The sequence below is a fragment of the Rhineura floridana genome, chromosome 7 (genome assembly GCF_030035675.1).
Source record: "Rhineura floridana isolate rRhiFlo1 chromosome 7, rRhiFlo1.hap2, whole genome shotgun sequence".
In the NCBI taxonomy this organism is placed as follows: Eukaryota; Metazoa; Chordata; class Lepidosauria; order Squamata; family Rhineuridae; genus Rhineura; species Rhineura floridana.
The window spans coordinates 93,406,586-93,420,554 of NC_084486.1; the positions used below are offsets into that span (position 1 = coordinate 93,406,586).

A 13,969-nucleotide genomic window follows, 5' to 3' on the forward strand; every position below is an offset into this window, starting at 1 on the left:
CCCTGCTTATGAAAATCAATAACATGAAAGACTTGGGTGGAAAGGAGGTAGAATTTAAGGACAGCATATTGGGCCAAAGAGTTTTACTGGTGGTAATCTGGGAATCTCAAAGTATCCAGTTTAGCTTTTATATTGTAGTGTATTAACAATGGAACTTTTAATCAAAGCAAAATGGTCAATTGATAATGTGGCCTGGAGTCAATGTGCTAAGGGTTTATCTAGACAGTTTTAATTTTGGAGATTGGGCGTGGTATTTCAGCATTTTTGTTCGTTGCCATTCAGAACTGGGAGTGTTTCAACCTATACTGATCTGTGTGGCTGACTGTAGGTAGTGTGGAACTAGTGTAGATTGAGAAATAAGTGTCTACAAATCATGGCTGCCTTTTGTGACCAAGTTTCATTTTTTACATCAGCGTTTTAGCATAATATTGAGCTAATTCACACCGCTGCAAAGGTCTTCATTCCACTTCAAAGGTAATAATATTAGTTATGATAGGATTGCTACTGTATTTATCTGAATTACTGAACAAGCAGCACTTAAGACGATATTGAAAAAGTTCTTATAAATGTTGCAAATTATAGAACCTCTTTGGGTATTAGGTCCACACTGACAGTCTACTAAGCATATTGTTTCTACAGCATATTATTAAGGCCTTTTGTGTAACACAGCCTGTGGTTTCTTTTTCTTCTCCCTTGCTTTAGAGTCTTCCATCATCTGTCTCAGTTAAATTTTACTGAAGAATGTTTGAAAATGTACATATTTTTAGTGCAGAGTGTAGACATGCCAGTGTACAAAAGAAAGTGCTTCGTGCACTCAAAGGTGGGTCCTGGCTTGTTTTTCTCAAACAGCTGCCTGCCACAGTACATGGCAAACTGCTTTTGAAACTGGGTGGGATCGGGAATGGGAGGGTCTGTTTTTTTAAAAGACAAAGTCAAGAAACCCACTGGATGTGTACACAAAAGTAGCTTTTTCATTCCTGTCCTAGTCTGTCAGCACTTCCTTTGGCACATGCTAATTCTTAATTTTATTATTGATTTAAAGTACGCAAGATATAACACAGCCCGAACTAATTCTGTGCTGTCTATCAATACACATATTTACAATAGGCATATTTACATTATCAATAGGAGATAAAGTGAGGAAAAACTTCAAACAGTTGAGCCTAGCATATGTTCATTCTAACTCTATTTGCTCTATTTGGCATCATTTCCCAGGCCTGACTTGCTGAAGACTGATGGCATATCCAGCACTGAAGTGGCACCTAGTGGCTCACCCCTTTCTGGAAGTCCCAAGATGTCAGCACTCAACAGCAAAGGACGTTACCGAAGCAAACCACGCCACCGGCGAGGAAACAGCAAAGGCAGCTACAATGATTTTACAGGGATTTTGAAAAACCAGCCAGCACAAGATGACTTGGCCCAGCCATCTCACCATCATCAGCACCACCCCCATCACCATGGGCATCACCCCCGACTAAACATCCATGGACAAGATATAGCCAACTGTGCTAACAACCTTCGATATTTTGGCCCTGCTGCAGCCCTTCGCAGCCCTCTTAGTAATCATGCCCAACGAAGAATGTCTGGTTCTAGCCCTGACCTTATCTCTGCTGCTATGGAAGCTGATTCACGGAGAAATCTGGAAGAGAAGGAGGATGAGGAGGGCAATGCTAATCATTGGGAAAGTTGTAAAGGAGATACCTACAACCTCTGTCCACAGTGCAGAATGGGGACAAACAGTGGAAACCAAGGACAATCGCTTGAACCAGGGGCAGAGCAGTCTGAAGCACCATCATATGCAAATATACAGTTTCCAGGAAAGAATGTGGAAGGTGAATTTAACAGCCACAGATCAGTGTCATCTCTTGGCTCCTCTCATCTTGCAAACACTCCAGGACTGCCATGTAAAACACGACCCATCTCAAAGGTAAGGTCCCTCTAATTTTCTTGGAAACAATAGGCTGATTTAAATTTTGCTGTTGAGAAAACAGCACACTGAATTTCATAGTTCTTGCAGAATAGGACTGCATTTGGAGACGTCAGTTCTTGAAAGTTGCTGAGATTGCTGCATACTTGTAAATAACTGGCAAGTAACATTGCCTTTAATCTTCTACTAGAGTGGCGATGACTCTTCAGAAGAAGAAGGAGAAGTAGATAGTGAAGTGGAATTCCCACGAAGACAGAGGTAGAACGCTAATCTTACCCTAATTGCTAAACTAAGGTTTGAGTTAACAAAAGGTTGGGAATTTAATGTGATTTGATATAATTGTAACATGATGAGATCTTAGAGGGTTGACTCTTACGTTATTTGTTATCCAGGTTCTTTGAACAGGAGAACTACTTGTTAACCTGTTTACCCAGAAACAATTGGATAAGAACTCTCAACCCATGTCACATTTTATACTAAAAATGTACCAATCTATCTGATCATGAGGGAGAATCCTGGGATACAGCTTCTACTGTGTTTTTTTCCTATTATGTACAAGCACAAGTGACTCTCTATCTACATAATCTGGGGAAAGTATTAGTTGGATTGGCCCTGATTCTTAATTTAAAGAAATTCCTGAAGCAGATAACAAAGAATAAAAACATTTCAAACTGGAGGACAAGAATCAGACTTTACAGCCTGTGAAAATTAAAATGTCTTTGCCTGGAGCTGAAACATTTAAAATAGGGAAAAGAAAATAATAAAAACAATATCTAATCCCACCCCAAAAATGTAAACAAAGATATAGCTAAAAATATGACATGGCAGCAGAATTTTAAAAAATAGCATAATGAAATCCTTCAGTATTAAACTGTATCCATATGAAAACAAAGCCATTTCATTTCCAAAACCAGACCTGAAGCCAGATTGAAATGGATCAGTAGCATCCAAGAGTGTCTGGAACTGAACGGCCATACTTCCTGAAGCACCTTGCCCAAATAGTTGTTTCCCAGTTATTTTCAGGACTGTTAGTACCACAATTTGCTCTGGGAGTAGGAGGGAGAATTTCATGTAAATGGTTAAATGTAAATATGGTTAAATATACAGCCATACTACCCTGAACAAGCCCAATCTGGTCTGATCTCGGAAGCTAAGCAGGGTCATGCCTGGTTAGTACTTAGATGGGAGACTGCCTGGGAATACTGGGTGCGGTAGGCTTAAGGGACAGCAATGGTAAACTACCTCTGAATACCTCTTACCATGAAAACCCTATGAATACATCCAAAAGGATTCATAGGGTTGCCATAAATCATAATCGACTTGAAGGCATATAACAATAACAAATAAGGTCCAGATAAATTACCTCTTATCCCTGACTTGATGGAATTCACTGATGATCAAGACAAAGAATGTGTGTTGTACAGGTAAGAATATTTTATCATACACAAAATTAGCTATTGCTTCTTAGAAAGCACTGTGGAGTGATATCAAACATTGGTCATACTCAGAGTAGACCCATTGAAACTGATGGGCTAAAGTAATTCAAATCTGATTCAGTGGGTCTATTCTGAGTAAGACTAGCGCTGGATATCACCCATTTTTATTTTATTTACATTAGACCTTCCTTCATAGAACTGAAGGTGGCATACATGGTGTCCCCTGATAGTCTTCTGTCTGGGCACTGACTAGATCCAGATCTGCTCAACTTCAGGATAGTTTCTGTGTCATCAGACCATGCTTGGAACCTGGGGTTATGGCTGTTGATTCATTGAAGACATCAGTTCAGTGTGCCAGAGATATGACAGGCAATCAGTGGTAGGAATCTAAGGGTGCAATCCAACTGCTGTTTACACTGGGCTGAGGGGAGCTGGATATGGCGGACCTCTGGCTGAGCCGGCTGGAGGTCTGCCAGAGAAGCCCAGCGCAGTGGAAGGCCTGCAAAAGGAGCATTTTTGGAGGAGGGGCTGGGGGGGACACTTATGCAATATCCAGGTCCCGTCTGGCTCCCTTCTGCAACCCTCTATCCTGGCAGCCAGTATGCAGAAAAAGGGATGGCAGAAAGAAACATGTATTTTGTTTCCTTCTGCCATGCTCTGCTAGCACAGCCAATGTCCTCCCTTCCAAGAGGCCTCCAAGCGGCAGTAGAATGTGGTGGCTCCTTCCGCCAACTCTGCTGGCTTAGCTCCCACTGGCTTCCAGCAAATTGGATTGTTTTGCCTAAAAGGCAAATATAATGGTACTCAGAATTGTAGCCATGTGGTACCTTAGGGTGTTGTGAGAAGCTGCTTGGGTAGATACCCCAAGCCTAATTTTTGTCAGTGTCTTGATGGTATGTTAGCTTATCTTGCATCAGGATACTTCCCAATAGTATAATGAGGACAATTGAGAGAGCTGCGCTATCCACTCTACCTGGGGGCACTGCCCATCTGAGATCAACCCTTCAGGGAACTTGGTAAGGGACAGAGATGAGTGGAAATGTGATTTTTTTCTCATAATTTTTAAAATTGCAAGCTCTGATTAAATTAACAGGAGTAATTAATTTGTAAGATCATCGTTCTCTATTTCTGATGTTCAGATGTAGATACCAGTGTTTATATAGACAAAACAGGAACACCTCTACGCATAAGAGGGGAGGTATCAATGGGCTTGGCAGAGCCCAAAGTGTTGCAGAAGAAAAAAATATTCAGGGAAAACCTCTGAAGGGTGAATCCCCAAAACTTGGAGATTGCTAGGATTATGATGAGTATATATCAGGGGTCGACAACCTTTTCTCTTGAAATTTCAGAGTGTGTGGTGGGTGCCAGTTACAAAATGGCTACCATGGGGGAGGCATGGCATAAGTGATGTGACTGGCTGCATTTGTGTGAGCATGAGAAAACTTGAACCAGAAATAGATGGAATGATCATGGGGAAAGCATAGGAATTGGGTCTTGCATTATTTCCTGTAATACATTAGAAGATAAGTTCCCAAACTGTGGTCTGTAGACCACCAGTGGTCTGCGAGCTTCAGGCAGATGGTCCATGGCATGTTCACATTACATATTCATATTGATTTTTATTTGTATTTTTATTACTTCTTTTAGTTCTTAAATTGTAATTTTTTTGAATTCTATGGAAAGCAAAATGTAATTCAATATAAGAAATAAAAGAAGCAATAAAAATACAATTAAAAATCATCCAGCATCCAGCACAGTGCATTACAATTGCTGCAACATGCAGAAAAATCATTTAGTGGTCCACCAAGACCATAAGCAATTCTCAAGTGGTCCATGGGGAAAAAAGTTTGGGAACCTCTGCATTAGAGCATAAGAGCCTGCTGGATCAGGCCAAAGACCCATTTAGCCCAGCACTCTTTTTCTCACAGTGGCCACCCAGATGCCCATGGGAAGCCTGCAAGCAGGACCTGAGTAGAACAGCACTCTCCCCAGCTGCGATTTCCAGCAACTGGTATTATGGGAGAGGGAAGAAAAAGTTTTCTGTCCACTTTTTCGACACCAACTCCTACAAGGAAGTGTTCCTTTTTTTACTAAGAACTGATAAGAATTTCTCCAGTGAGATTTACTGCCATTCATGTAGAATCAGTGTAGTTCATGATTGTTGACAAGTACATTGTGGGATTTTTCACCCATGTCTATGCTTAAATACACCATTAAATAACCTTGTATAGTTAAGTGATTGGGCCTAGACATGAATAAAAAATCTCACCATGTTCCTTCTCTGTGATCAAGACTGGAATTTCGATGGCCATTTTCACCTAGCTGATGCTTCTTTCTGTTGCAGAAATGTATTGACTAGATAGGAGAAACAATTGGCCTGAGTTACGTTAAGTAATCCTTTTCTCCAATATTCCTTTACTTCTGGATAGTACAACAAGCCAAATAGAAAGGCAGGCTAGCTTTCCTATGCTTTTGTTTCTCTTCTTGTGATTGTGTGATTTTGTGAGTGTGTGATTGTGTGTATATGCCATGAGTTTTATTATTTATTTTATTTTTATTATGTGCCTGGGCGAGAGGACAGTGTTGTGGGAGGGAGGACCAAAGGGGGCCCCTATTAGTGTAGTGACGGGTAATGGGAGGTATGGCGCTGTGAGTAGGACATGCCAGTTAAGGGGAACTCGCCCCAGACAACTGGTGGCTGTGACGTGTTCCAGTCCTCCCCACACCCACAGGATTGCTGGTAGTTCTATCAGCCAGCCCTCGGATCTCCAGTTGCTGCTTTTCAATGCCAGATCGGTAAATAATAAAACCTCCCTCATCCATGACCTAATTGTGGATGAGGCGGCCGATCTGGCATGTATTACCGAGACCTGGGTGAGCGATCTGGGAGGTATTAATCTCTCCCAGTTGTGCCCACCTGGGTATTCGGTTCAGCATCTGGGTAGATCCGAGGGTCGGGGAGGGGGAATCGCTGTGGTCTATAGAAGTTCCATCCCTCTTGTTAGGCACCCTATCCAGGTGGCTAATGGTCTAGAGTGTCTGCACATAACGTTGGGTCAGCGAGACAGACTGGGAATACTGTTGGTGTACCGTCCACCCTGCTGCCCAACAGCCTCCCTAACTGAGCTGACAGAGGTGGTCTCGGATCTATTGTTGCGTTCCCCCAAACTTTTGGTATTGGGGGATCTCAACATTCATGCTGAGGCCGCTTTATCTGGAGCAGCTCAGGACTTCATGACCTCCATGACAGCCATGGGGCTGTCTCAATTTGCTACTGGCCCTACGCATGTGTTGGGGCACACTCTGGACTTGATTTTCGCCACTGGATTAGGGGATGGTGATCTGAGAGTTAGGAATTTTACATCTATTCCTTTGTCATGGTCAGATCACCGCCTATTAAGTGTTAGACTCACATTGTCTTCTCCCCTCTGCAAGGGTGGAGGACCAATTAAGATGGTCCGTCCCCGGAGACTAATGAATCCTGAGGGTTTTCTGATGGCTCTAGGGAATTTTCCGGCTGATAGAATTGACGGTCCTGTTGAAACCCTGGCCACGCTGTGGAATACGGAAATGGCCCGGGCAGTTGACACGATCGCCCCGGTGCGCCCTCTCCGTTGCAGAGCTCAATTGGTTCCCTGGTTTACCCCGGAGCTAAGAGTGATGAAGCAAGAAAGGAGACGGCTTGAGTGCAAATGGAGGCGAACTCCCGACGGCTGTAATCATGCACTTGTGAGGGTCTCTACCAAACTCTATGTGAAGGCAGTGAGAGCAGCAAAGAAGCAATACTTTGCTGTCTCTATTCAGTCATCCCTTAACCGCCCAGCGGAACTGTATAAAGTTGTCCGGGGACTTTTACACTCTGGTCCCCAGGACGCAATAACACCATCAATTGCCTGCTGTAATGAGTTTGCGCGACACTTTCGTGATAAGATCATGAACATCCGCCGGGACCTTGACTCCATTATTGTAGCAGTTGATCCTAATGAGGTGTCCAGAGCACAGTCTTGTCCTGTTTTACTGGATGAGTTTCAGTTGGTACAGCTCGAGGATGTGGACAAGGTGCTTGGACAGGTGCGGGCGACCACTTCTGCTCTGGATCCTTGCCCCTCATGGCTAATAAAAGCTAGCAGGAATGGAACAGCCGGCTGGGCCAAGGAGGTGATTAATGCCTCTTTACGAGAGGGAGTGGTCCCACCCTGCCTGAAACAGGCGGTGGTGAGACCGCTCCTAAAAAAACCCTTCTTGGACCCTGATAATTTGGACAACTATAGGCCGGTAGCAAATGTTCCATTCCTGGGCAAGGTCCTAGAGCGTGTGGTCGCTCGCCAACTCCAGGCTCTCTTGGATGAAACTGATTATCTGGACCCATTTCAATCGGGCTTTCGGCCGGGGTTTGGTACAGAAACGGCCTTGGTCGCCCTGTATGATGACCTCTGTCGGGAGAAAGACAGAGGGAGTGTAACTCTGTTGGTTCTCCTTGATCTCTCAGCGGCGTTTGATACCATTGACCATGGTATCCTTCTGGAGCGACTTACGGATTTAGGAGTGGGAGGCACTGCTTGGCGGTGGCTCTGCTCCTATCTCGGGAATCGTCTCCAGAAGGTGATGCTGGGGGAACATTACTCGAGTCCCTGGGTACTCCAATATGGGGTCCCGCAGGGTTCAGTTCTGTCCCCCATGCTTTTTAATATCTATATGAAGCCGCTGGGTGAGGTCATCAGGAGTTTTGGAGTGCGTTTCCAGCAATATGCTGATGATACGCAGCTCTACTACTCCTTTTCATCTTCGTCAGGTGAGGCTGTTGATGTACTAGACCGCTGCCTGGCCGCGATAATGGGCTGGATGAGAGCTAATAAACTGAAACTCAATCCTAACAAGACTGAGATGCTGTTGGTGGGAGGGCCCTCTGCCCAGATGGTTGACGTTCGACCTGCCCTAGATGGGGTTACACTCCCCCTAAAGGAGCAGGTACGTAGTTTGGGGGTCTTATTAGATCCGTTCCTGTCACTTGAGGCTCAGGTAGCCTCGGTGGCACGGAATGCATTCTACCAGCTTCGGCTGGTAGCCCAACTACGACCCTATCTGAACAGGGAAAATCTCGCCTCAGTTATCCATGCTATGGTAACCTTTAGATTGGACTACTGTAATGCACTCTACGTGGGGCTACCTGTGAAGACGGTTCGGAAACTTCAGCTAGTGCAAAATGCTGCGGCCAGAGTTCTCACTGGGACAAAGAAATTTGACCATATAACACCTGTGCTGGCGCAGCTGCACTGGCTACCGATATGTTTCCGGGCCAGATTCAAAGTGTTGGTTCTTACCTATAAAGCCCTAAACGGCATCGGACCGCAATACCTGGTGGAACGCCTCTCTCGCTATGTACCTACCCGTTCACTACGCTCGACGTCGAAGGCCCTTCTCCGGGTCCCAACTCATAAAGAGGCCCGGAGATCAACAACTAGATCTAGGGCCTTCTCGGTGGTGCCCCCCGAACTATGGAATGCCCTCCCAGACGAGATACGCCTGGCCCCTTCTCTGTTATCTTTTCGGCGCCAGGTAAAAACCTACCTTTTCGCCCAGGCATTTTAAACATTTTAAATTTAATATTTTAAACCTAATATGGATCTTAATTTATAAACTCAATGGCAATTCTATTTCAGATTTTTATCATGTTTAATGTTTTTATAATTGTACTATATTTTTCACACTTGCTCATATTTTAATTGTGATTTTATTTGTTGTACACCGCCCTGAGAGCTTTCTGCTATAGGGCGGTCTAGAAATGTAATTAAATAAATAAAGTAAATAAATTCTTTTCCACTTCTGAAGAAAAGTGTGGCATTCCCAGCAATACCCTTCAGTTACAGAGAAGGGATGTTTTACAGCAAATAAAGCAATTCTCAGTAGCTGCTGTGCTAAAAGTGATCCAACCAAAGGTTTTCTTTTGCGCTGGCATCCCATCTGCCAGGTCAGGTCAGATCACTCTAAGAAAACTCAGCATTTTCTTATGGGATGAAATGCCACCTCTAATTCTTGTGAAATCTGAAAATTCTACTTGGGGAAGTATCTGAGAAAACCTATAGATCATTTATTCAAACTAACAGAAGCCAACATGGGGGGAAAATTCCCTAGAGAACATTGCAAAATGATGACAATTTCACTAATGCAAAGCAAAGTTCACTTTATTAGAGATGTAGGTAAAACTATCCGTAAAAAAAAACTTGAAAAGATGGAGATCTGAAGTGTACTGCTCCTCCAGAATACTAAGATGGGCTGATGTATTTTACATGAGAACAGATGATTATGTTATCATGGATATGCAATTTCAGGGCCAAATGACCTGATATGCCTCTAACTCCCCACCACTATAACAACATTTAGTAGTCCTTGGGAGAACATCCCAAGGGCCTTATGATATAGTGGCTCTCCCTTTTCATGGCTGGAGAGGGAGGTCTGTCTGTGGCTGTGGCAAGGAGACAGCAAAAAGGGGTCATTCCAGAATCACGTCAGGGGAAGTTTTGGATCTACCAGGTCCAAAGGTTCACTTCATTGGACGTGTCTCTTGACCATGGGAAAAAAGTACATCAGCCCTAGGTACATTGTGCTAATTTCTCCTCCCAATAGAACCAATCGGAGATATTTTTTTAAAGGACTGCATGGCAAGGGATGGCAAAAAAGGGCTGTAAGAAACCACTCCAAACTTCTTGTGCCCTAAAGTTGCAAGACTATGGTGGTTCCTTTGCCTTGGATTCTCTCTCCCCATGCCTGTAGGATTATTCTGCCTGAATTTAAAACAAAATAAGCTTTTCAAAAATTAGATTGAGTAAAAGGAGTGCATTGATGTTGTAAGAAGGTACCAAATATGCCTAAAATATTTCATAACAGTTCTGTATAAGGATTAGATCTCTTGTAGCTTTATCTTTGTGATTTTTTTCTAGTTAGAAAAAATATTTTGTTCTTACATTCATAATTATCTAGAGTCCAATAAAAACCAAATTACCACTTATGGATCTTGCAGTAAAAGAGGCTATGAGGAGTTACATCTTAGATATTTCAGAGCAGAAAACACTTTGCAAAACTAGTACTTCTTTGAGTTGCATTTTCTTAAAAGAACGGGAACAAGACCAGTATGCAACAAAGGTTTGCATTAAGAACATAAGAACATAAGAAGAGCCTGCTGGATCAGGCCAGTGGCCCATCTAGTCCAGCATCCTGTTCTCACAGTGGCCAACCAGGTGCCTGGGGGAAGCCCGCAAGCAAGACCCGAGTGCAAGAACACTCTTCCCTCCTGAGGCTTCCGGCAACTGGTTTTCAGAAGCATGCTGCCTCTGACTAGGGTGGCAGAGCACAGCCATCATGGCTAGTAGCCATTGATAGCCCTGTCCTCCATGAATTTGTCTAATCTTTTAAAGCCATCCAAGCTGGTGGCCATTACTGCATCTTGTGGGAGCAAATTCCATAGTTTAACTATGCGCTGAGTAAAGAAGTACTTCCTTTTGTCTGTCCTGAATCTTCCAACATTCAGCTTCTTTGAATGTCCACGAGTTCTAGTATTATGAGAGAGGGAGAAGAACTTTTCTCTATCCACTTTCTCAATGCCATGCATAATTTTATACACTTCTATCATGTCTCCTCTGACCCGCCTTTTCTCTAAACTAAAAAGCCCCAAATGCTGCAACCTTTCCTCGTAAGGGAGTCGCTCCATCCCCTTGATCATTCTGGTTGCCCTCTTCTGAACCTTTTCCAACTCTATAATATCCTTTTTGAGATGATGCGACCAGAACTGTACACAGTATTCCAAATGCGGCCGCACCATAGATTTATACAATGGCATTATGATATCGGCTGTTTTATTTTCAATACCTTTCCTAATTATCGCTAGCATGGAATTTGCCTTTTTCACAGCTGCCGCACACTGGGTCGACATTTTCATCGTGCTGTCCACTACAACCCCGAGGTCTCTCTCCTGGTCGGTCACCACCAGTTCAGACCCCATGAGCGTATATGTGAAATTAAGATTTTTTGCTCCAATATGCATAATTTTACACTTGTTTATATTGAGTTGCATTTGCCATTTTTCTGCCCATTCACTCAGTTTGGAGAGGTCTTTTTGGAGCTCTTCGCAATCCCTTTTTGTTTTAACAACCCTGAACAATTTAATGTCATCAGCAAACTTGGCCACTTCACTGCTCACTCCTAATTCTAGGTCATTAATGAACAAGTTAAGCATTCCTCACTTAAAATAGGAAATTTTGCTTGTGGCAAATTTTTATCCATAGTTTCAGGTCCTAAGAATAATGTATACAGTTCTGGTTGCTGCACTTCAAAAAGGATATTGTAGAGCTGGAAAAGGTGTAGAAAAGGGCAACCAAAATGATCAAGGGGTTAGAGCAATTCCTTATGAGGAAAGGGTACAACCTGGGGCTTTTTAGTTTAGAATAAAGGTGAGTAAGGAAAGGGGGTATAATATTGCATGTGATGTAGAGAAAGTGGATAGAGAAGTTCCTCTCTCATAATACTAGAAACTGAGGTCATCCATTGAAGCCAAATGTTGGAATATTCAGGACTGGCAAAAGGAGGTACGTCTTCACACACTGTTTAATTAAGGTGGAATTTGCTACCAGCAAAGTCGTAGTGATGACCACCAATGTGGATGGCTTTAAAAGGGAATTAGACAAATTCATGAACGACATGGCCACTACCCATGATGGCTATATATTGCCTCAATTTCAGAGGCAGTATGCCTTTGAACACCAGCTGCTAGGGATCATGAGTGGGAAAGGTAATTGCACTCATGTCCTGCTTTTGGGTTTCCCATAGGCATCCAGCTGGCCATTGTGAGAATAAAATGCTGGACTAGATGGGCCTCTGTTCTGACTCTGTAAGGGTGCTCTTAATGTATCCTTTTAGGAATGTTGGACTTGGCCTTCTACTTATATTTGTGTTACCCTGCTCATTAGATCACCTGCATACAGCCTTTGAATCAAATCAAACCAATTAATGTGTTATGGATTTGCAGGCCACATCGCTGCATCAGTAGCTGTCAGTCATACTCCACCTTTAGCTCTGAGAACCTCTCCATGTCTGATGGAGAAGAGGGCAATACCAGTGACCATTCCAACAGCCCAGATGAGCTGGCCAATAGGCATAAAGATCACCGGGCTGAGAAGCTGGATGACATACTGTCACAAACTCCAGAAATCCCCATTGAGATATCTACCCAGTCTGATGGCCTTTCAGATAAGGAGAGTGCTGTCCGCAGGGTGAAAACGCAGATGTCACTTGGCAAGTTATGTCCAGAGGAACATGGCTATGAGGTTAGTAACACTATCTCTTCCTTGTTTATGAGGTTAAAAACTTAATTAAATGTTTGGAAACTAGGGCTGTCAATCAGTTTCAAGTGTTTCTTGAATGAATGTATGGTAAGGTTTCCAGCTGGAGCTCTGCCAACCTATTTTTTCTTTGGTTTTGCTTTCAGTTTTCTTAGTCTATTTTTATTTGGTGCCTTCTTGTTTTGACATCACCCCAGTGTTTTAGTTCACAGAGAGACAGGCAGCTTTTTCAAGGTTCAGCTGTGCCAGTCCCAAGGGCCTGCTTGAAAAACAGCTTCTTTATTTCCACCCAGTCACCCCTAGTTCATGAGGAAGGGATAGAACACTCCCGTCTACATAAGCAGGACTGGCAGAGCACAACAGAAAGAGTGTTTTCCCTCACCCCTGTGGATTGGCACCAGCCAGTAGGACCACACCGAGACAGAAACTCAATGGGAGGGAGACAAAGATCTACTTGGCACTGAGAGTGCAGAGGAAAGAGTCAGTTGTCATTGCTGTTGAAAAATTGATGGCCATCTTGAATGTTAGTTTCTTCCCACCAAAGCATTGGAGGTAGCGTCCTTCTCCCACCTATACCAGACTTTTTAGGCCAGAAATTGTCCCCGTTATCTTGTCCAAAGCCATTTGTACTCTAAAACCTGAATCCTCAGGGATAATGGATCCTCCTAACCAGACATCATGTTCTCAACACCAGGGGATTACAGAGCCATTTTATAGCACCACTCACTATGTAATTGCAGGGCCTGTCCCTGAATTCTTCCAAGATATTTATAAAACAGGAATGAGAGGAACTAGTTAGATTTAAAATTCTTACTATTAGGGCAATTAAACTGTGAGGCTTCATTCACTCACCCTGAGACCCTGAGCATCTTCACAGTCTCAATAGTAGATGCAGCAGTTGCTGCTGTAACATCCAAAGTGTTGGTTCCCCAAGATGGCATGGAAATGCCAACTGATGTAGCAAGCTGCTCGTCCTTCCAAGACCCTTCAAGGCTTTATCATGAGACATTGGAGGAGCCCACACCTAATTCCATTTTTAACAAGGCCTTAGTCCTCTGAATAAGGGAGTTATTGGTAGAGGTTTTCCCTGAGTACATGAGGGAACCCTTAATAAGTTTACTACAGTAGCTGAATTCATGGCTGCCTTGTCCATGTACTGCATTAAGGATATTTAATCCAGTCCCCATATCAACCTCTGAGCACTAATTTCCAGATTGGAAGGTAAGAAGCCTTGTTTTAATGGCTGACAGAAATTGGTCTTGTTAACACCACAG

At 43.3% G+C, this 13,969-nt stretch overlaps 1 protein-coding gene and 1 pseudogene across 6 annotated transcripts in view; both read left to right on the plus strand.

Annotated features, from left to right (window-relative positions):
• Nucleotides 1–13,969, plus strand: part of MAP3K13 (mitogen-activated protein kinase kinase kinase 13) — a 69,784-nt gene that overhangs the window by 49,475 nt on the left and 6,340 nt on the right. For all 6 annotated transcript variants that reach the window (XM_061636522.1, XM_061636527.1, XM_061636523.1 and 3 more), the window contains 3 exons: nucleotides 1,216–1,927; nucleotides 2,118–2,185; nucleotides 12,383–12,680. In XM_061636522.1, the coding sequence (XP_061492506.1) occupies nucleotides 1,216–1,927; nucleotides 2,118–2,185; nucleotides 12,383–12,680 (1,078 nt within the window). The remainder of the gene's footprint in view (nucleotides 1–1,215; nucleotides 1,928–2,117; nucleotides 2,186–12,382; nucleotides 12,681–13,969) is intronic.
• On the plus strand, nucleotides 3,027–3,145 carry LOC133389843 (5S ribosomal RNA; annotated as a pseudogene).